The sequence below is a fragment of the Dipteris shenzhenensis genome, chromosome 6, assembly GCF_047967505.1.
Source record: "Dipteris shenzhenensis isolate YYH24624 ecotype China chromosome 6, Dip_SZ_1.0, whole genome shotgun sequence".
NCBI classification, from domain to species: Eukaryota; Viridiplantae; Streptophyta; class Polypodiopsida; order Gleicheniales; family Dipteridaceae; genus Dipteris; species Dipteris shenzhenensis.
The window spans coordinates 54082978-54098311 of NC_141601.1; the positions used below are offsets into that span (position 1 = coordinate 54082978).

Sequence of the window (15334 nt, forward strand, 5' to 3'; positions counted from 1 at the left end):
GACTCCTCGTCGACTCACATCTCAATGTGAGACATCCATATTGTGGTTTCTAGGTCAACATATCTGACGTCGGTAACACATGGAGATGTCACCGAGAACAACTCTTCGATTACCACATTTGCTTTAGCCTTTGTATCTCCCTCTGAATCTGAGTCGGTCTCCTTTCTTTTGTTTTTCTGTTCCGCCTTCTTTTTGCAGTCCTTCGTAAAATGTCTAGGCGTGTCGCAATAGAAACACTTCTTCTTCTGCTTTCTCTTAGAAGTGTCTTCGTCATCAGAGTCGTCTTTCTTGGATTTGCCACCGTTAGGCTTGCCCTGTCCTTTGCCAACGTAATCCTTCACCAACAGCGCCTTGTCGTCCTTGTCGTTGTTGTAGAGCTTCTCCCTAGCTTCCTCCTGTAGCAAGTAATGGACCCAACTCCTCAAAAGTCAGAGGTTTGGTCTGGGTAGCCTCCTCAGTACCAGAGTGGATATGTACCAAATCTCCCTCTTCCATATCAAGATTGTAGAGCTGACTTCCATATCAGGTAGTTTGTCCCATCCAGTTTCTCGGACTCTCCTAAGTTAGGGATAGTGAATGAAAGAAAACTGGGGGAGGAGGAAGGGAGAGCAGGGGCTGAAGAGGCTGTAGAGATCGACATCTCTACTGCTTAATCACACAGCAAAGTCAACCAAACTCAATCTTCAGTAGACCAAAACTCTAAACGCACCTAACTGAACCTGAGTCACCCTCCTTCTCGCAAGGACACTGTCCTCCAGTCGTGGAAGTCAATTCCCAAGAGCTTCTGAATCAAGGTCGTCCTTCAGCAAGATCCCTGCCTTTAGGCTCCCACACCTGTGAGCCTCCTACTTGGGCTCTGATACCATGTTAGAAATGACCCAACAAAGGGTACACACAACAGAAGACTGATAGTATTGCCCAGGAGCTCACACAGTGTGGTGTGGGGTGTGGAATCACAAACTTCTTAAACTTATGTGCATAGATGTGCAAGCCAGTCAATAGACAATGCTCAGAGACAAATATAGAAGCAACACTTCGGTGTAAAGTCTTACACTCATCATTGTACCAATTGTTGCAAGCGGCGGTCCCCAATGGTGGTGGGCAGGTAGAGCGAGTAGTGTGAGGAAAGGCATGAAGTGAGGTGCTCGGAGTATGCAACCTTGGATATAGGCAGTAATAGGCCTAGCTAACATGTGCTGAGCGCATGTTTCAAAGATGGAGACAATTAAGTATCGCCTAGGGAACTGATAGAGTTGGAAGATTTGACCTATAGTCCATATGCACCTCCAAAGGTTCTAGACACAAGACAAAAGCAACTCAAGAATAGAATAATTACTTGCACGGATAGATAGACCTGATGAAGATTCAACTTGGAAGAGAGTTGTTTCCCCAGCTTTATTTCCGAGGACATATATATTTGGAGGAAGAAAGAATGTTACATCCTACCTAACCCAAGTTAGTGACTCACCTATGGGTAAGTGAGACCTAGGAGGTCGAATGAGTTGGTTAAGTTCAAATCAATGTTGCAACCTCTGTAATACTTGAATTGATTGTCACATCCCTAGCTAACCCAGGTTAGTGAGAGACTACCTATGTGTCAAGGGAGAAGTAATGAGTGGGTGCAACCTTTGTAATACTTGAAACATTCAGACTTTCCAAAAAAGTGTTTCTGGCAACAAATCTACGAAAGGAGACAAAGGCCTTGCAAATGTTCACCGCACCGCCCATCGAGACTAGCCGGTTAGCCTCGGCCTCTAAAGCAGATCGTTTCGAAGCCAAGTCCTCGGCTGGAATAATACCCTTATACTCCACAAAGGGCCTGGTCAATAAATTTAGTAACCACGTATTAATTATGACGTAATTAGTGGTGTGCGAATGAAAATGAGATGTAACTCGAGTGAAAACTCTACCCGTCGGGAAAATGGTGTCCTTTTCCAGCCTCGAATGATGCTAAACCCACATTGCGCATGCAGATGTCCAGTAGATGACCTGCTGAGTGTAGCCTGAAGAAGCACCCACTCCTTCAAGTCAATTCAACTGGAAGAAAGCATAGAATTCCCTGTCAAGCGCACATTTTGTCGTTGCAAGGCATCAATTCAGTTCGTGGCACCTAGCATTGAGCTTTCTCCGATCTTCGTCAACAAGAAGACGGATCTTTTGCCCTTCGTGAAATGCGTAAGTCCCATCCGTATTCTCGTTGAAGACCCCGTAATGGTACACCTGGCAACATGGTCTATAAGACCACCAAACATCGAGAACAAGATTGTCCCCGCTCCAACCTAATCAACATAATGAATCTACTTACTAGCCCGTCCTTCAATCGAACATCGTCCACGCGAAACTTGAGCTGATCGTTTAAGTCCGAGATCCACCCGTGGTCCGCAGGTTGGCCTCCACCTTGAGGATAAAAGATGGTGCGATCCAATATCAACGCTATTCTGTCGTTCTCCTGAAAGGCAAGGTTGGCAACTTTGTGTGATTCGAAAGCCAAAGTAAACTGTCGGGAGATGATGCAAGGTGAAACCAAATTGCAATGGCAGGGCCGTTACCACGAAGGATGCAAGGAAGGTTGCTTGGGATTGCAACTGCCACATATCATCGAAGTAAGCCAAGGCAGTGGGGGGGAGAGTGATAGTCATGGAGGAGGAGGAAGGATTCAAGGAGCTGAAGTTCAAGTTCAAAAGAGTGCGAGGAGGTGGTAATGCGTGGGATTGGCCCAAAGTTGAACCGGAAGAAGGCAGGAAAGCTGAGCCTCGACGGAACTTGGAATACAACACTTGATTTTTCTAACCAATCCCTCTAGGCCACAAGGCACTCCCCTCCTCACGCACAAGCAAAATGAGAATAGAAAGGCGTGAATTTGAGAATGTGCAAAATGTGAATAGAATGGAGTGAATCGAAGCATGAGCATGGGTTGAGTGTCCAAACTTGATTGGGATGACACCTTTTTCAAAACACAAACAAGAGTGCGTATATGCACAAAAGCACTGCTTCGGCTTATGAGGCTCTATCAATTAAGTATTATCCTCACTGATAGCTCTCTATATTTCAAAGTTCCTTTTTTGTCATGGAGCACATAACTACAATCTTAAACTGAAACTTGGATCCTACCATTTAATGAAACTATCATAAAGAGAAAAAAAAAGAACGAAAAAAAATATAAACATGAGACACGACACAAGGTCCATCAAGACTCGATCGTCCCTGCAAATGTCAAGGGTAATGTTTTATTATTGCCTTGGTAATGTGCAAAGATTTGCGCCTTTTGAGAATTGAAGCCCAACAAATACATGAATAAGACTGCGCTCACAAGAGCTCATAACTCAGCCTTGGTTGCAACCTAAATAATGTTGCGTCATGGACTACAAGCATATGAAATGTCATCCTTCAATCTTGCATCCCATGTGGCATCTCTACTACTGATTTTGAATCTTATTTGCATTAAGAACATGCATCAAAAGAGAGAAATGTTGTAAGAATTCAGGCTAAAGCAACATCGATAATATTAGAGTCCAATAGTAAGTACTTTATTGTATCGAATAAACAATCATCGGGGCTGTGTTGATAATGCAGGACAGCGTCAATTGAGTGTTGGTTTTCAACACTAGGTGCGAGATTTGGGTTTGTAGTTGCTACGAGAATTACAACATCATCATCAGATTGAGTTGTCGTTTCAACAATTGGCTCAAAGCGGTAAGGGTGTATAGAACTGTCATCATACAAGATCCATAATGGGGTCGATACGTTTTCATTGCCACACTGGTTGCAGATGACCACACTTGAATTAGTCTTAAAAAGAACTTTGAAAGCCATGCAATGGCAAATCTATCTCCCCGAAGACCACCGCATGATATTTGAACACTCGTTCGTGTAAGGTATTCGTCGTGTGCTTTAACTCCATGTTGTTCACACATGAAGTTCAAATCCAAATATGTGTTGAAACAGTTTACTGCGTGCTGGTCATTGTTGTGCAAGTTTGAAATTAAATTTTGGATTGTTATAGTCTGTAGTTATTCAGAGATCATCCCGTTTTTCAACAAGTACGCGACTACCTAAAATAAACAATCGCTTGGTGTGTAACCATAATGCATGACACAGCTTAAGTTCTGTTTGTACAAGATGTTATCAATTGATTTGTTTGGGTCAATTGTTGTTGTTTTGAACGCCAGGCTCAGGGCTACCTTTACAGTTTAAAATGAATCACTTTGATGTCCTTCTAGAAGCTGTGCATAGCTTAGTAAAGAGAACAGAAAATAACTAAAACAATGAAGGTTTTATAAATGATATCTCCTAGACTAGTGGTTTTATGCAAAGTATTGATGGCAACTTTCCTTTTGTTTTGCTTTATTTGACTTTTTTTCCCTTTTACAGTCTCGGTAACAATGATCTTTTCACAAATAGGCATAAGCCTGTTAGGAAGGGATAAAGCTCATTTGGCAGGCATAAAGCCAGTTAGGCAGGCATAACGCTCGTTTGGCTAGCATAAAGCCCTTTCAACAAGCAAACATCATTTTTCAGGAGAATCGACTTTTCTGGCAAATGGCTTTTTTTTATAAAGGCGAACCATCTTTTCAAACAAACCGCTTTTTGCATTGCAAATTTTTTCATTTTTTCCAAGCAACGGCTTCAGTCGCATACTCATCGTCAACTTCTGAATTCTGCAAGGCACATTCATCTTCAAGATCTGTGATTGGTACATAGGAAACTAGTACATGTCATCACTTAGGAGTATTCAAAAGTGCACTTAACCATACATTTACAATGACAATTAAATCTCATGCATTATCTAAGGAAACCCGTTCAAAAATATCTTGAAGCAGATGGTACCAAAACACTCTCGATAACATAATATTTAATGAAAGAGAATGGGCACATTCATTGACCAGCTTTTTGCGAATCCCATGTGCCATTTGAGCAAACCCTTACAAGGATACCCCAAAGCAAATGGGATACACAAAAGCCTACTACAACAAAAACATTCCACGATTCTTTTTTTTTCTTATTGTCTTAAAAATTATCTTTAGAAAAAATGAATATACAACTAGAAAAATTATATATATATTTTAAAAAACTATCTAACCTCATACACAAGCCAATCATGCAACGTGTCAATCTACCTACTTGCGGAGGTCCAATAGTATGAAAAGCCTCAAAAAAGCTTTGAGAGACAAGACAAACAGGGTGCTGCAAGGAGCCCGAATGCGAGAAGCTACTAGCACAAAGTCCTTGAGCAGTAAGGTCATGAACAACAAGAGCTTGAAGCATCTTGGTGTGAAGTGAGAGCCTTAAGAATCTTGCGTAGGATTGTTTTCTCTGTTGACGCCAACTATTAGAACAAATTCTGTAGCCTAGTTTCGTGTAGACAATGGGTGGAATTTTGCGCAACTAAAAACTACTACTGATCGTTCCAATTACTAAGACTCCTACCACCTGTCTATCTTGTAGTCTTGGTATCTTCCTAGATCTAGGCCCCCTCCAACGGGGCTATAAATCAATTACAGGTTGAGATCTCCTACAAACAATCTATCCAAGCCTTGATTCCATTAGTGTGCCTCCAAGCCTTGCCTCCATACGCTTGCTTCCAGGTTGTAATTGTTTCACCAAAGTAGCGCAAGAAGTTTCAACTCTATCATCTCAAACTCCTTCATGACACTTAACCCACCTGATCATCTCTTCGTGATCACCGGTGATGTTTAAATTATCTACATAGAGGATAATCATCATCCATCTTAAATAGAGGTTAAGGTTTTCTTTCTTTGGACTACCAATCTCTCAAAAGTTATTGTCAATGTATTGGTACATCTCTACACCTATATATATCCTTGCAGAAGTGAAAATATCTGCCAATATATATTACATAGATATTGTCGTTGGTCACTGCCCCACCTTTGAGGCCCCAGATGAGGCAAGAGGAAAAGGGTTCAATTGGATAGGAGATGGGAGCACATGCACTGAGTTCAAGCTATTCATAAGCTAGTAGAGCTGCCAAAAAGGCAGCAATTTTATGTCTACCTCTAGGCCGGTTTGGGATCGGTTGACCCTAGATCATGGCGGACCAGTTGGCCAACCTAGTTGGTTAGTTAACCTAGTCAGGTCTGCTTGGACCTGATCAGATCAAGGCCCTAGTCGGTGTCATGGCAATCAGGTAAGTCAGGGGGTTTCCAACCTCTTCATGCCTATATATAGGGCCAAGCATCCCATAGATAGAACCTTGTAAGAACCCTACTGGTGTTTGTAGCTCTTTTGTGAGCATTCTTTCCCACGTTTCGTGGACATATTGCATTGATGTATTTGTCCAGTGTCTTTATGCACTTGAGTGATTTGCTACACATCTATCTTAAGATGATTGAGACGTCTTCCTTCCTAAGGCTAGAAACGATCCAATTTTAGGAATTGGGGATGAAGATTGTTAAGACAGGTAGTAAGCATGCGCCTATTTGACAAAGCTAGATTTATGCTTTCCAGCACCTAGACACCAATTGGATGAAAGAATAAAAAACTCACAGGTCAACATAGCTAAAAAATTTGCTTATATATCCACTCTTACAAGTTGTGGATGAAAATAAGACAACAAATGGCACATTGACAGGTGACAACTGACAAGATAACTGTGTTACTATTGGTCTCACCACTTGGATGAATGTTCAAAATTTTGCACCTAAAGGGTACCACAAATTACCCATCGTATATATAGATTCAATCTTATAGGATATCTATTGGGGGATATAGATATAGTTTCAGTGTTACAGATTGAGAGTAACAATTGACAAGATAATTATGACACACACTTGTATAAAAGTTCTCACAAAATTTCAAAAACATGATCATCATCCTGGAACAAGTTACAATAGACTATCTACAGAGTGACAATGATAGTTATCAAGATATGCATACCTAGATTCATCCAGAAACATGCATAAACTCATCCTGAAAAAACAAAACAGACAATGCAATTTTAATCGTAGAAGTTTCACCCATAAAGTTGAAAATCAATAAACTCCATCACACATAGTAGGCATCATAAAAACATACGCCCTCTCATAGATACCACACTCCATCTAACCCATGCTCAACTCCCATGACATCCCCGTGTCCAAACTACTTGTACGTATGTTGAACCCATTTGTGCACTTTAAACATTTAGTTGAAACATATTCTGCTTGTAGATTTAAATATTTTATAGCTCTAGTCCAAAAGCAAATTTGTAGTGTCTATAATCTAGCAGGCCTATATATTCCCTCAATATCAAAGAGAAGAACAGAAGAAACCATTGCTTGCATTGAGTTTGAACATAAGCGAGTAAATATAAAACATCTTCCACTTTTTATTACTAGAAAATCATTGTGCTATCTCTCAAGTTGTGTTTATGTTATCAAGGCATGACCTTATATAATGAAAGCAAACTGCATGTGAGAGACACACTATCTTGGTTTTATAATGACCTAATTCTCCAGTGACAATAGAGACATAACGGTGGCTTTGGGGAATATTCCTATGACTCATACAGGTCCTCAAAAGCCAAAAGGTTATCATCTTCACCGTCATTATATTCATGATCGTCCAAATCTAACATAGGATTACATTTATACTTGTGCTGGAGTTTCCAACAATCCAGAGCTTGGCGAGCTCTGGAATAATAGTGTACAAAACCACATCCGAAACATCTCCTAAACTCATGTCTTCTAGATTCAAGGCGGCCACACTTTTGATGAGAGCAAAGGCGCAAGCTTGATGATGGACGATGTGTGTCAAACCAATCCACGATAAATTTATTTGAGATATGGAGCTTTGTAGGTGGAACATTGCAGCCAAAATCGTTCAAAAGAGAGTATCCCCCCCATTGAAGAAATTTAAACACAGAATTTTCGAGAGACAAGGCCTTTCCAATTAATGCTTCAGCAAATCTCACTATTATATGTTGAATGCTAGCTACTATGCCTCGACGGTCTTGCTTAATGTGGAGGCATCTAGCTCTGTTGCTATGAGCCAAGTGTGCATGATTACTATTAGTGAAGTAAATTACCAATCATTGGGCCTGCATGCTCATAGTAATAGAGTTCATGGTAATGAGTGATTAGAGGTGATTAGGCTTCGTCATTTACTTTTATGGTAATTATTGCCTGGTGGTGGTGGCTCTCATCAACCACATCTCATGACGGAATCACTTACACTACAGACAATAGAACACAACGCATCTGCATTTCTTCTTGTCCACGCGAGAATCTCATCCGCAGTTGGTACTATCTGTTGTGCTGCATTGGCTGGATTTGGTCTCGGAATCGGTTTCAGGTCCACCCCAGTAGCAGTATCCCAAAGCTCGTATGCGCTTAGGATGGTCTTCATATTGAACTTCCAGAGAGGATAGTTAGTGCCGTCCAACTTTCCGCTTTCGCCGAACGGTGGGATTCGCAGTCTTGCGGGCTAGGCCATCTCTCACAATCTGCTCGCAAACAGAAACACACTACCAAATCTCGTACATAAGAGAGAAAATAGATAGTATGGAGAATCAAAAATTTGATTACTGTAGAACTGATACAGTAGATGGCGATGTGTCCCAACTGTGCGCTCCTGTGAAAGAAGCTTTGATGGCATGCTGGAAACAGTAGAGGATGGAGGTTGGATGCTTAGGAATCAGGGTTGTTGTAGCCAGTAATAAAATGGGCTTCACGGGCTTGCTCTTATATAGCCACCACAAGTAGTCGGTTAGGCTCAATTGGGTGGCCGACCCAGTCCGTCCAAAACGGTCGATTGGGGGTCAGTCCCGAAATAGGCCACCGACCACATGATAGAATTGGTGCGCAAAATCGAGCAACTAACCTACGGCAGCCCAAAGCCATCCGAGATCATCTGAGGCTCCAAACGAGCCCCGGCTGCCCTGGGAAATGCTCCGTGTACCCTCAGTGCGGTTAGTCATGAGATGCCTTCCCGCACTTGCATGTAGCCTAGTTGGCAGTGTGCCAACTCCGTCCAGCCATCAAGAGATAAATGAGTACTAATTATAAGAATGCAATTAAGCCAATAAATTGAGAATATTTACATATATAAGTTGAAATTAATCAAATATATTACGTAAAAGAAAATCACAAACCAGTAGCTATGTAGACACAACCACGATAAACAAGTTTGTAAGTTAGTATTTAAAAATCTATATATAATTGCAGTAGGCAGCCTAGAAGAAGCACTACCAGAGAAAAATCCAAAAGATGTCAGCTAGTAGCAAAAGGTGTCAAGGAAGGATGCTTATATAGAATGCTAGCTACAGTACTAGATAAGCATGCCATGTCAGCTCAACCGCAACAGATGCCACTATCTGCAAAATGGCACAAGAGATATGGTCATGTCAACTTCAAGTACTTGATAGATCTCAGGAATCAGAATATGGCAATTGGGATTCCGAAGCTACAGTTTCTTGGAAAAGTTTGCGAAGCATGCTACTTCGGCAAACAAAAGCGAACCAAATTTGTTATAAGTACCTCTCGTGCATGAGGCATTCTTAACTTGATACATACAGATGTATGGGGTTATGCCCAGACCCGCAGCATCAATGGTTCACTTTACTACTTGGCTTTTATTGACGACTACATCAGATATTGTTGGGTCTACTTTCTGAAAGAGAAATCTGAAGTGTTTTCTAGATTTCAAGAATTCAAAGCCATGGTAGAAAACCAGACAGGCAGAAAGATCAAGGTCATGAGATCAGATAGAGGAGGTGAATACATGTCTTCAGCATTCATGAACTTTTGTAGAAATCACAGCATTCGAAGACAATTCACATGTGCAGATACTCCTCAGCAGAATGCAAGAGCTGAAAGGAAGAATGGGACTTTAGCAGACAGTGCTAGAGAATTCTTAGTAAAAAGCATCTTTCGAATCAGTATTGGGCAGAAGCAATAGCTACAGCAAACTATTTGCTTAATCGGCTTCCTATCGAACCGATATAGGATATGACTCCTTATAAAGCATTCATGGACACAAGCCACACATCGGGCATCTCCGCATATTTGGTTGCATAGCATATGCCCACATACATGATGATCATCACAGGAAATTGGATGTGAAGTCATGCAAATGCATCATGGTTGGCTACAGTGAAGAAAGGAAAGCATACAAATTGTATGATCCCATCAACCGCAAGGTCATTATCTCTAGAGATGTAATCTTTGATGAGGAATCAGAATGGAAAACCTCACCTACACAGGAGATAGAAGCATCGACTTCACAATCATCTACAGAACAGGTTGATGAAGAAGAGCAAGAATTTCCAGCAACACCCCAAGCATAGCCATAGCAGCTCAGACGGTCTACTAGGGAAAGCAGACCACCAGCCAGATTGACATATGCTCAGAAAGGCAAAGCAATTCAGGTTGAAACCACCAACTATGCTCTTATGACTACCATCATGGCTACAAAAGAGCCAGCGTACTTCAAAGACAGAGTAGACAAGCCAGAATGGCAAACTACTATGAATGAAGAAATGGATGCTTTGTATAAGAATAATACTTGGGAATTATGCGACCTTCCACCGGGAAAGAAGGCCATAGCAAACAAATGGGTATACAAAGTGAAGTACAATCCAGATGGCAGTATTCAAAGATACAAAGCCAGACTAGTTGCAAAAGGATTTGCACAACAATATGGTCAGGACTATGATGAGACTTACGCTCCAGTAGCAAAGATGGATTCCATATGGTTCTTGATATCACTAGTGACACTCAGCAAATGGAATGTGTATCAACTCGATGTCAAGAATGCATTTCTCAATGGTTATCTAGACGAGGAAGTCTACATGCAACAACCAATAGGTTATGTTGAACCAGGAAAGGAGAATAAGGTTTGCCATCTCAAGAAAAGTCTCTACGGCTTAAAGCAATCACCCAGAAGTTGGTACAGCAGAATTGACAAGTATTTTGTTGATTTGGGATACATGAAATCCAATGCAGATCATACTCTCTACTACAAAGTTTAAGGGGAAGACATTACTATTGCACTTTTGTACGTAGATGATCTGATTGTGACGAGAAGCAAGGATAGCTTCATCAGAAAACTGAAACAAGACTTATCTGCAGAGTTCAACATGAAATATCTTGGACTAATGCACTATTGTCTTGGGATTGAGATCTAGAGAGATTCAAATAGCACATTCATGAGTCAGCTCAAGTATGTTGACAGTCTCCTGAAGAAGTTTCATATGGCAGATTGCAAGATTACAGCCACTCCCATGGAACAGAGTTTAAAACTTACTAAAGATTCAGAAAAGCCTACAGTCAATGACAGATACTACAGGCAACTCATCGAATCTCTTATATATCTGACAATCACACGGCAGATATTTGTTATGCAAGAAGCTCACTAGTACAGTTTATGGCAAATCCAAAACAGTCTCATTGGAATGCAGCCAAAAGAATCTTGAGATACATCAGAGGTACAAGACAGTTTGGGATAGAATATAGAGGAAGTCATCCACGGTTGCATGGATATTGTGACAGTGACTATGCCAGAGATCATGAGACCAGGAGATCGACACAGGGATATGCATTTTTCCTTGGTCAAGGTGCTATATCATGGTTGTCAAACAAACAACCAACTGATTCTTTGTCTTTGATTGAAGCAGAATATAGAGCACTCACTACAGGTGCATGTGAGGCTATATGGCTCAGAAGACTATTGTCAAAAATAGATTACTTTGATGAGTCAAAGCCAACAACAATATACTGTGATAATCAATCGGCTCAAGCATTGGCCAAGGATCCAGTATATCACTCCAGGACAAAGCACATTGATTTTAGAGAGCACTTCATTAGAGAAAGAGTGTTACTTGGTGACATCACACTGCAGCATTATGATAGCAAAGAGAATGTTGCAAACATCTTTACCAAACCACTCGATAAAGAGCTATTCGAGAAACACCGACTAGCTCTTGGTTTGACGCACAGGAAGGACATTCCCATTAAAGGGGTGTGATGGAATGTAATGCTCAGTCCTTCTTCGATTCCCCCGAATCATCATCTTGAGGGAAGGCCTACTTCATGATGTTGATCTTGAGGGAAGGTGTTGAGAGTTCATGCTCAACATCATGTGATCATGTGTGCATAGCACCATCACGTGATCATATGTGCATAGCACTAACCTTATAGAGTGCTATAAAGAAAGGGGTTAGATCCCCTAACCCTAACCCTAACCCTAAATGGGTTTGTATATATTCTATTTTTTCAACTAAATCTAGTGTATAGTTAGTCATTTGTGGTGTGCTCTCTAGCTGTGCCCTCTCTCCTCATCTCCACTCTTCTCCTCTCCCCTCTTCATATTTTGTCATAATAAACAGAGATTAGCGTTTGCCTTCCCTACAAGCTAGCTTTCATCCCAGCGTTTTCAGTGTCCCTGTAGCTTCTTGTCACCATGATCACTATCAAGGACTTCTAAAGCATCCTCAGTGTTAGGGTGTCACTTTACACGGTGATGATCTTAACTTATGGATCTGTGAGATGGTGGAAGATCTTCACTCCAGTGCTTTGTTGCAGTTTTGACTATTCCTTTGTGAAAGGAAATAAACATCATCTACATTTGGTTGATACACAGTGGAGTGAAAGGAAAAAGTCACGCCTTCGCTACTCAAGTAGGTACATGCCCTTTGCTATAGTGTAGGGACAAATATTGACAAATCTCCTAGTTATATACAAACTAAGCTCGTCCTACCTATGGATCTCCTAGTTATATACAAACTAAGCTCGTCCTACCTATGGATCGCAACTATCTCACCTAGCCCTCTCTTCTTGCTTCAGCTGGGGGCATTTCATCCACGTCTGGAGTCTCATCCTCCACTCCATTTTCCCTCCCTATCATACCATAGATCTTTGCACTCAAATCATGTCCGTATTGTACCCTCTGCATTGGAGCTTCCACTTCCAAATCGTTGCACTCCCCCAGACTAGCCTCAAACACGTGGAGCTCTCCTTGCTTCTGTTTATGTTTTCAATCGCATGTTGGAAGAGGTTCATCTTGATTTGAGTCTAGCAACGGTAAATGCTCAAACTAGATATGGTAATAGCGGGGAAAGGAAGGATCATGATGCATGATGCTGTCGAGAGAAAAAAGGAAACGGCTCCCAAAGCCATGGTTGTAGAGTTTGCTAGCAGTTTCCCCTCTAACTGCACTAGAGAATGTCCGAACAAAGGGCTCATCCTAGACGAAACTATGAGGTTGAAAGAGCCTAACCTCCAACAAGACGATGATCCAAACACTCAGAATGCAGAGCCGCAAGCTCGTGCTTTTGTTCACGAAAGTTTTACAGCTCGCAGGTCATCAAAATGCTCACATACGTGAGCGATAAGCCACAAGGAAAACACAAAAATTGCCAACAAATTTTGTTCGACAGCACTATTTGGGAATGTCACTCCATGGCTCGCCCAATATAGCTTCAGAAGCCGGCAACCTTTCATGCTCTTTGAAAGCTCAGCACAGATGGTCACCAACATTGATTGCTCAAAAGTCGCAGATGCTAAATGCACGTTGATGGAACTTGCCATAAACAAATCGATGCTTGGAATGGAGAAATTGGAAGGGCCATTTGGGTTTGCTTGATCAAGATGAAGAGTTATTTTGTCTAGGTTCTCTAATAAGAGTCTTCTTGTATATGCCATAAGCTTGTCTTGCAATAGCTAGGGTCCTGTCCTCAGCTGATAGTCTTGTCTCTTGTAAAGGAAAAAATCCTCCATAGAGGTGACCGGTCTCAAATCGCTATTGTGTCAGGTCTTTATTCGGGTTCATGAAAAGTTATGCAAAGGAGTTCTGTGTCACTTGTCCCTTACTTTCACCTGTATAGGCTTTTCAAGTCAGTGGGTTGCAAAGCTTTCTATTATCTCACGTAATATTGCATGTGTGGGAAGTCACAGTGAAAGAGATACGAACATGCTTCAATATCTGATTATAGGCAAATCGATCAAGATTTCACCAAGGACTCCATTTGCCATGACACGCATGTTGTGCCCCAGCAACTCGTGGTTCCCCACTATATAGGAAATTTGGGTGCTTTTGATTTTTAGCACTAGCTCTCGTAGAGACAGTGCTTTGGGATTGAGTTGAGGGGAGTTTTGTGATTATTCCTAGTTTTTTTGTTTTTTGTTTAAATTCCTAACCTCTATTTTTGGATGGTTGTTGGCTTTCTAGCTTTTTTGACTTGTATGTGGTTTCTGACTTTTTTGGCTTGTATGTGCTTGCTTTTCTCATGAGTCATGTCTTGAGTCATAGAACTAAAGATTGAATTTCCCCAGGGCCCCTTTTGATGCGGATACATTTCTATTGCCTTCGTGATCGAATTGGGGGAGCTGCCTTGATAAAAAAGTAACCGTGGTGTCTCACACGACTGCTCTACACTCATTGGTCGTTGTGATTTGTTTTAATGGGAGTGAGGGCACAAGGAAAGATAAGGATTTAAGAGCAAGAGCTTAGTTGTGTGCCAAAGCAGCCGCTCTAGGACATGTAGATGCCATGCGTGAGTTTGGCCACTGTTTACAAGATAGATATGGAGTCAAGAAAAATGTTGCGGAAGGAAGGAGTTTTTTGCTGGAAGCAAATGCCAGAGAGGTGGCAGCTGCAATGGCTATTAAGCCTGGCACTTTTGTTGAGACTGCCTTTCACTTGGCTCATAGCAAATGGAGCTAGATGCCTCCGCATTAAGCAAGACCGTTGAGGCATAGTAGCTAGCATTCAACATACAATAGTGAGATTTGCTGAAGCATTAATTGGCATTCCTCTAAAATGCTATGTTTAAGTTTCTTCAATGGGGGGAATACTCTCTTTTGAGCGATTTTGGCTGTGCAATGTTCCACCTACAAAGCTTCATATCTCAACTAAATTTATTGTGGATTGGTTTGCCACACATTGTCCATCATCAGCTTGCGCCTTTGCTCTCATCAAAAGTGTGGCCGCCTTGATTCTAGGAGACATGACTTTAGGAGATGTTTCAGATGTGGTTTTGTACACTATTGTTCCAGAGCTTGCCAAGCTCTAGATTGGAAACTCCAGCACAAGTATAAATGTAATCCTATGTTAGATTTGGATGATCATGAAGATAATGACGGTGAAGATGATAACCTTTTCGCTTTTGAGGACCTGTATGAGTCATAGGAATATTCCCCAAAGCCACCGTTATGTCTCTATTGTCACTAGAGAATCGGGTCATTGTAAAACCAGGATAGTGTGTCTCTCACATGCGGTCTGCTTTCATTATATAAGGTCATGCCTTGATAACATAAACACAAATTGAGAGATAGCGCAGTGATTTTCTAGTAATAAAAAGTGGAAGATGATTTATATTTACTCGCTTATGTTCAAACTC

The 15334-nt window shown here is 41.4% G+C and overlaps 1 protein-coding gene and 1 pseudogene across 1 annotated transcript in view; one reads left to right on the forward strand and one right to left on the reverse strand.

Moving 5' to 3' along the window:
• LOC147901353 (threonyl and alanyl tRNA synthetase second additional domain-containing protein) overlaps positions 1-2837 on the reverse strand; it is a 30367-nt gene extending 27530 nt beyond the window's left edge. The window contains exons 1-5 of the mRNA XM_087376003.1: positions 2550-2837; positions 2306-2449; positions 2111-2220; positions 1911-2003; positions 1717-1819 (exon numbers count right to left, since the gene is read on the reverse strand). Of these exons, the coding sequence (XP_087232129.1) occupies positions 1717-1819; positions 1911-2003; positions 2111-2220; positions 2306-2449; positions 2550-2639 (540 nt within the window). The 5' untranslated portion in view covers positions 2640-2837. The remainder of the gene's footprint in view (positions 1-1716; positions 1820-1910; positions 2004-2110; positions 2221-2305; positions 2450-2549) is intronic.
• A 10198-nt stretch (positions 2838-13035) lies between these two features.
• LOC147901354 (F-box protein At1g67340 pseudogene) lies at positions 13036-15123 on the forward strand (annotated as a pseudogene).
• Positions 15124-15334: the final 211 nt, after the last annotated feature.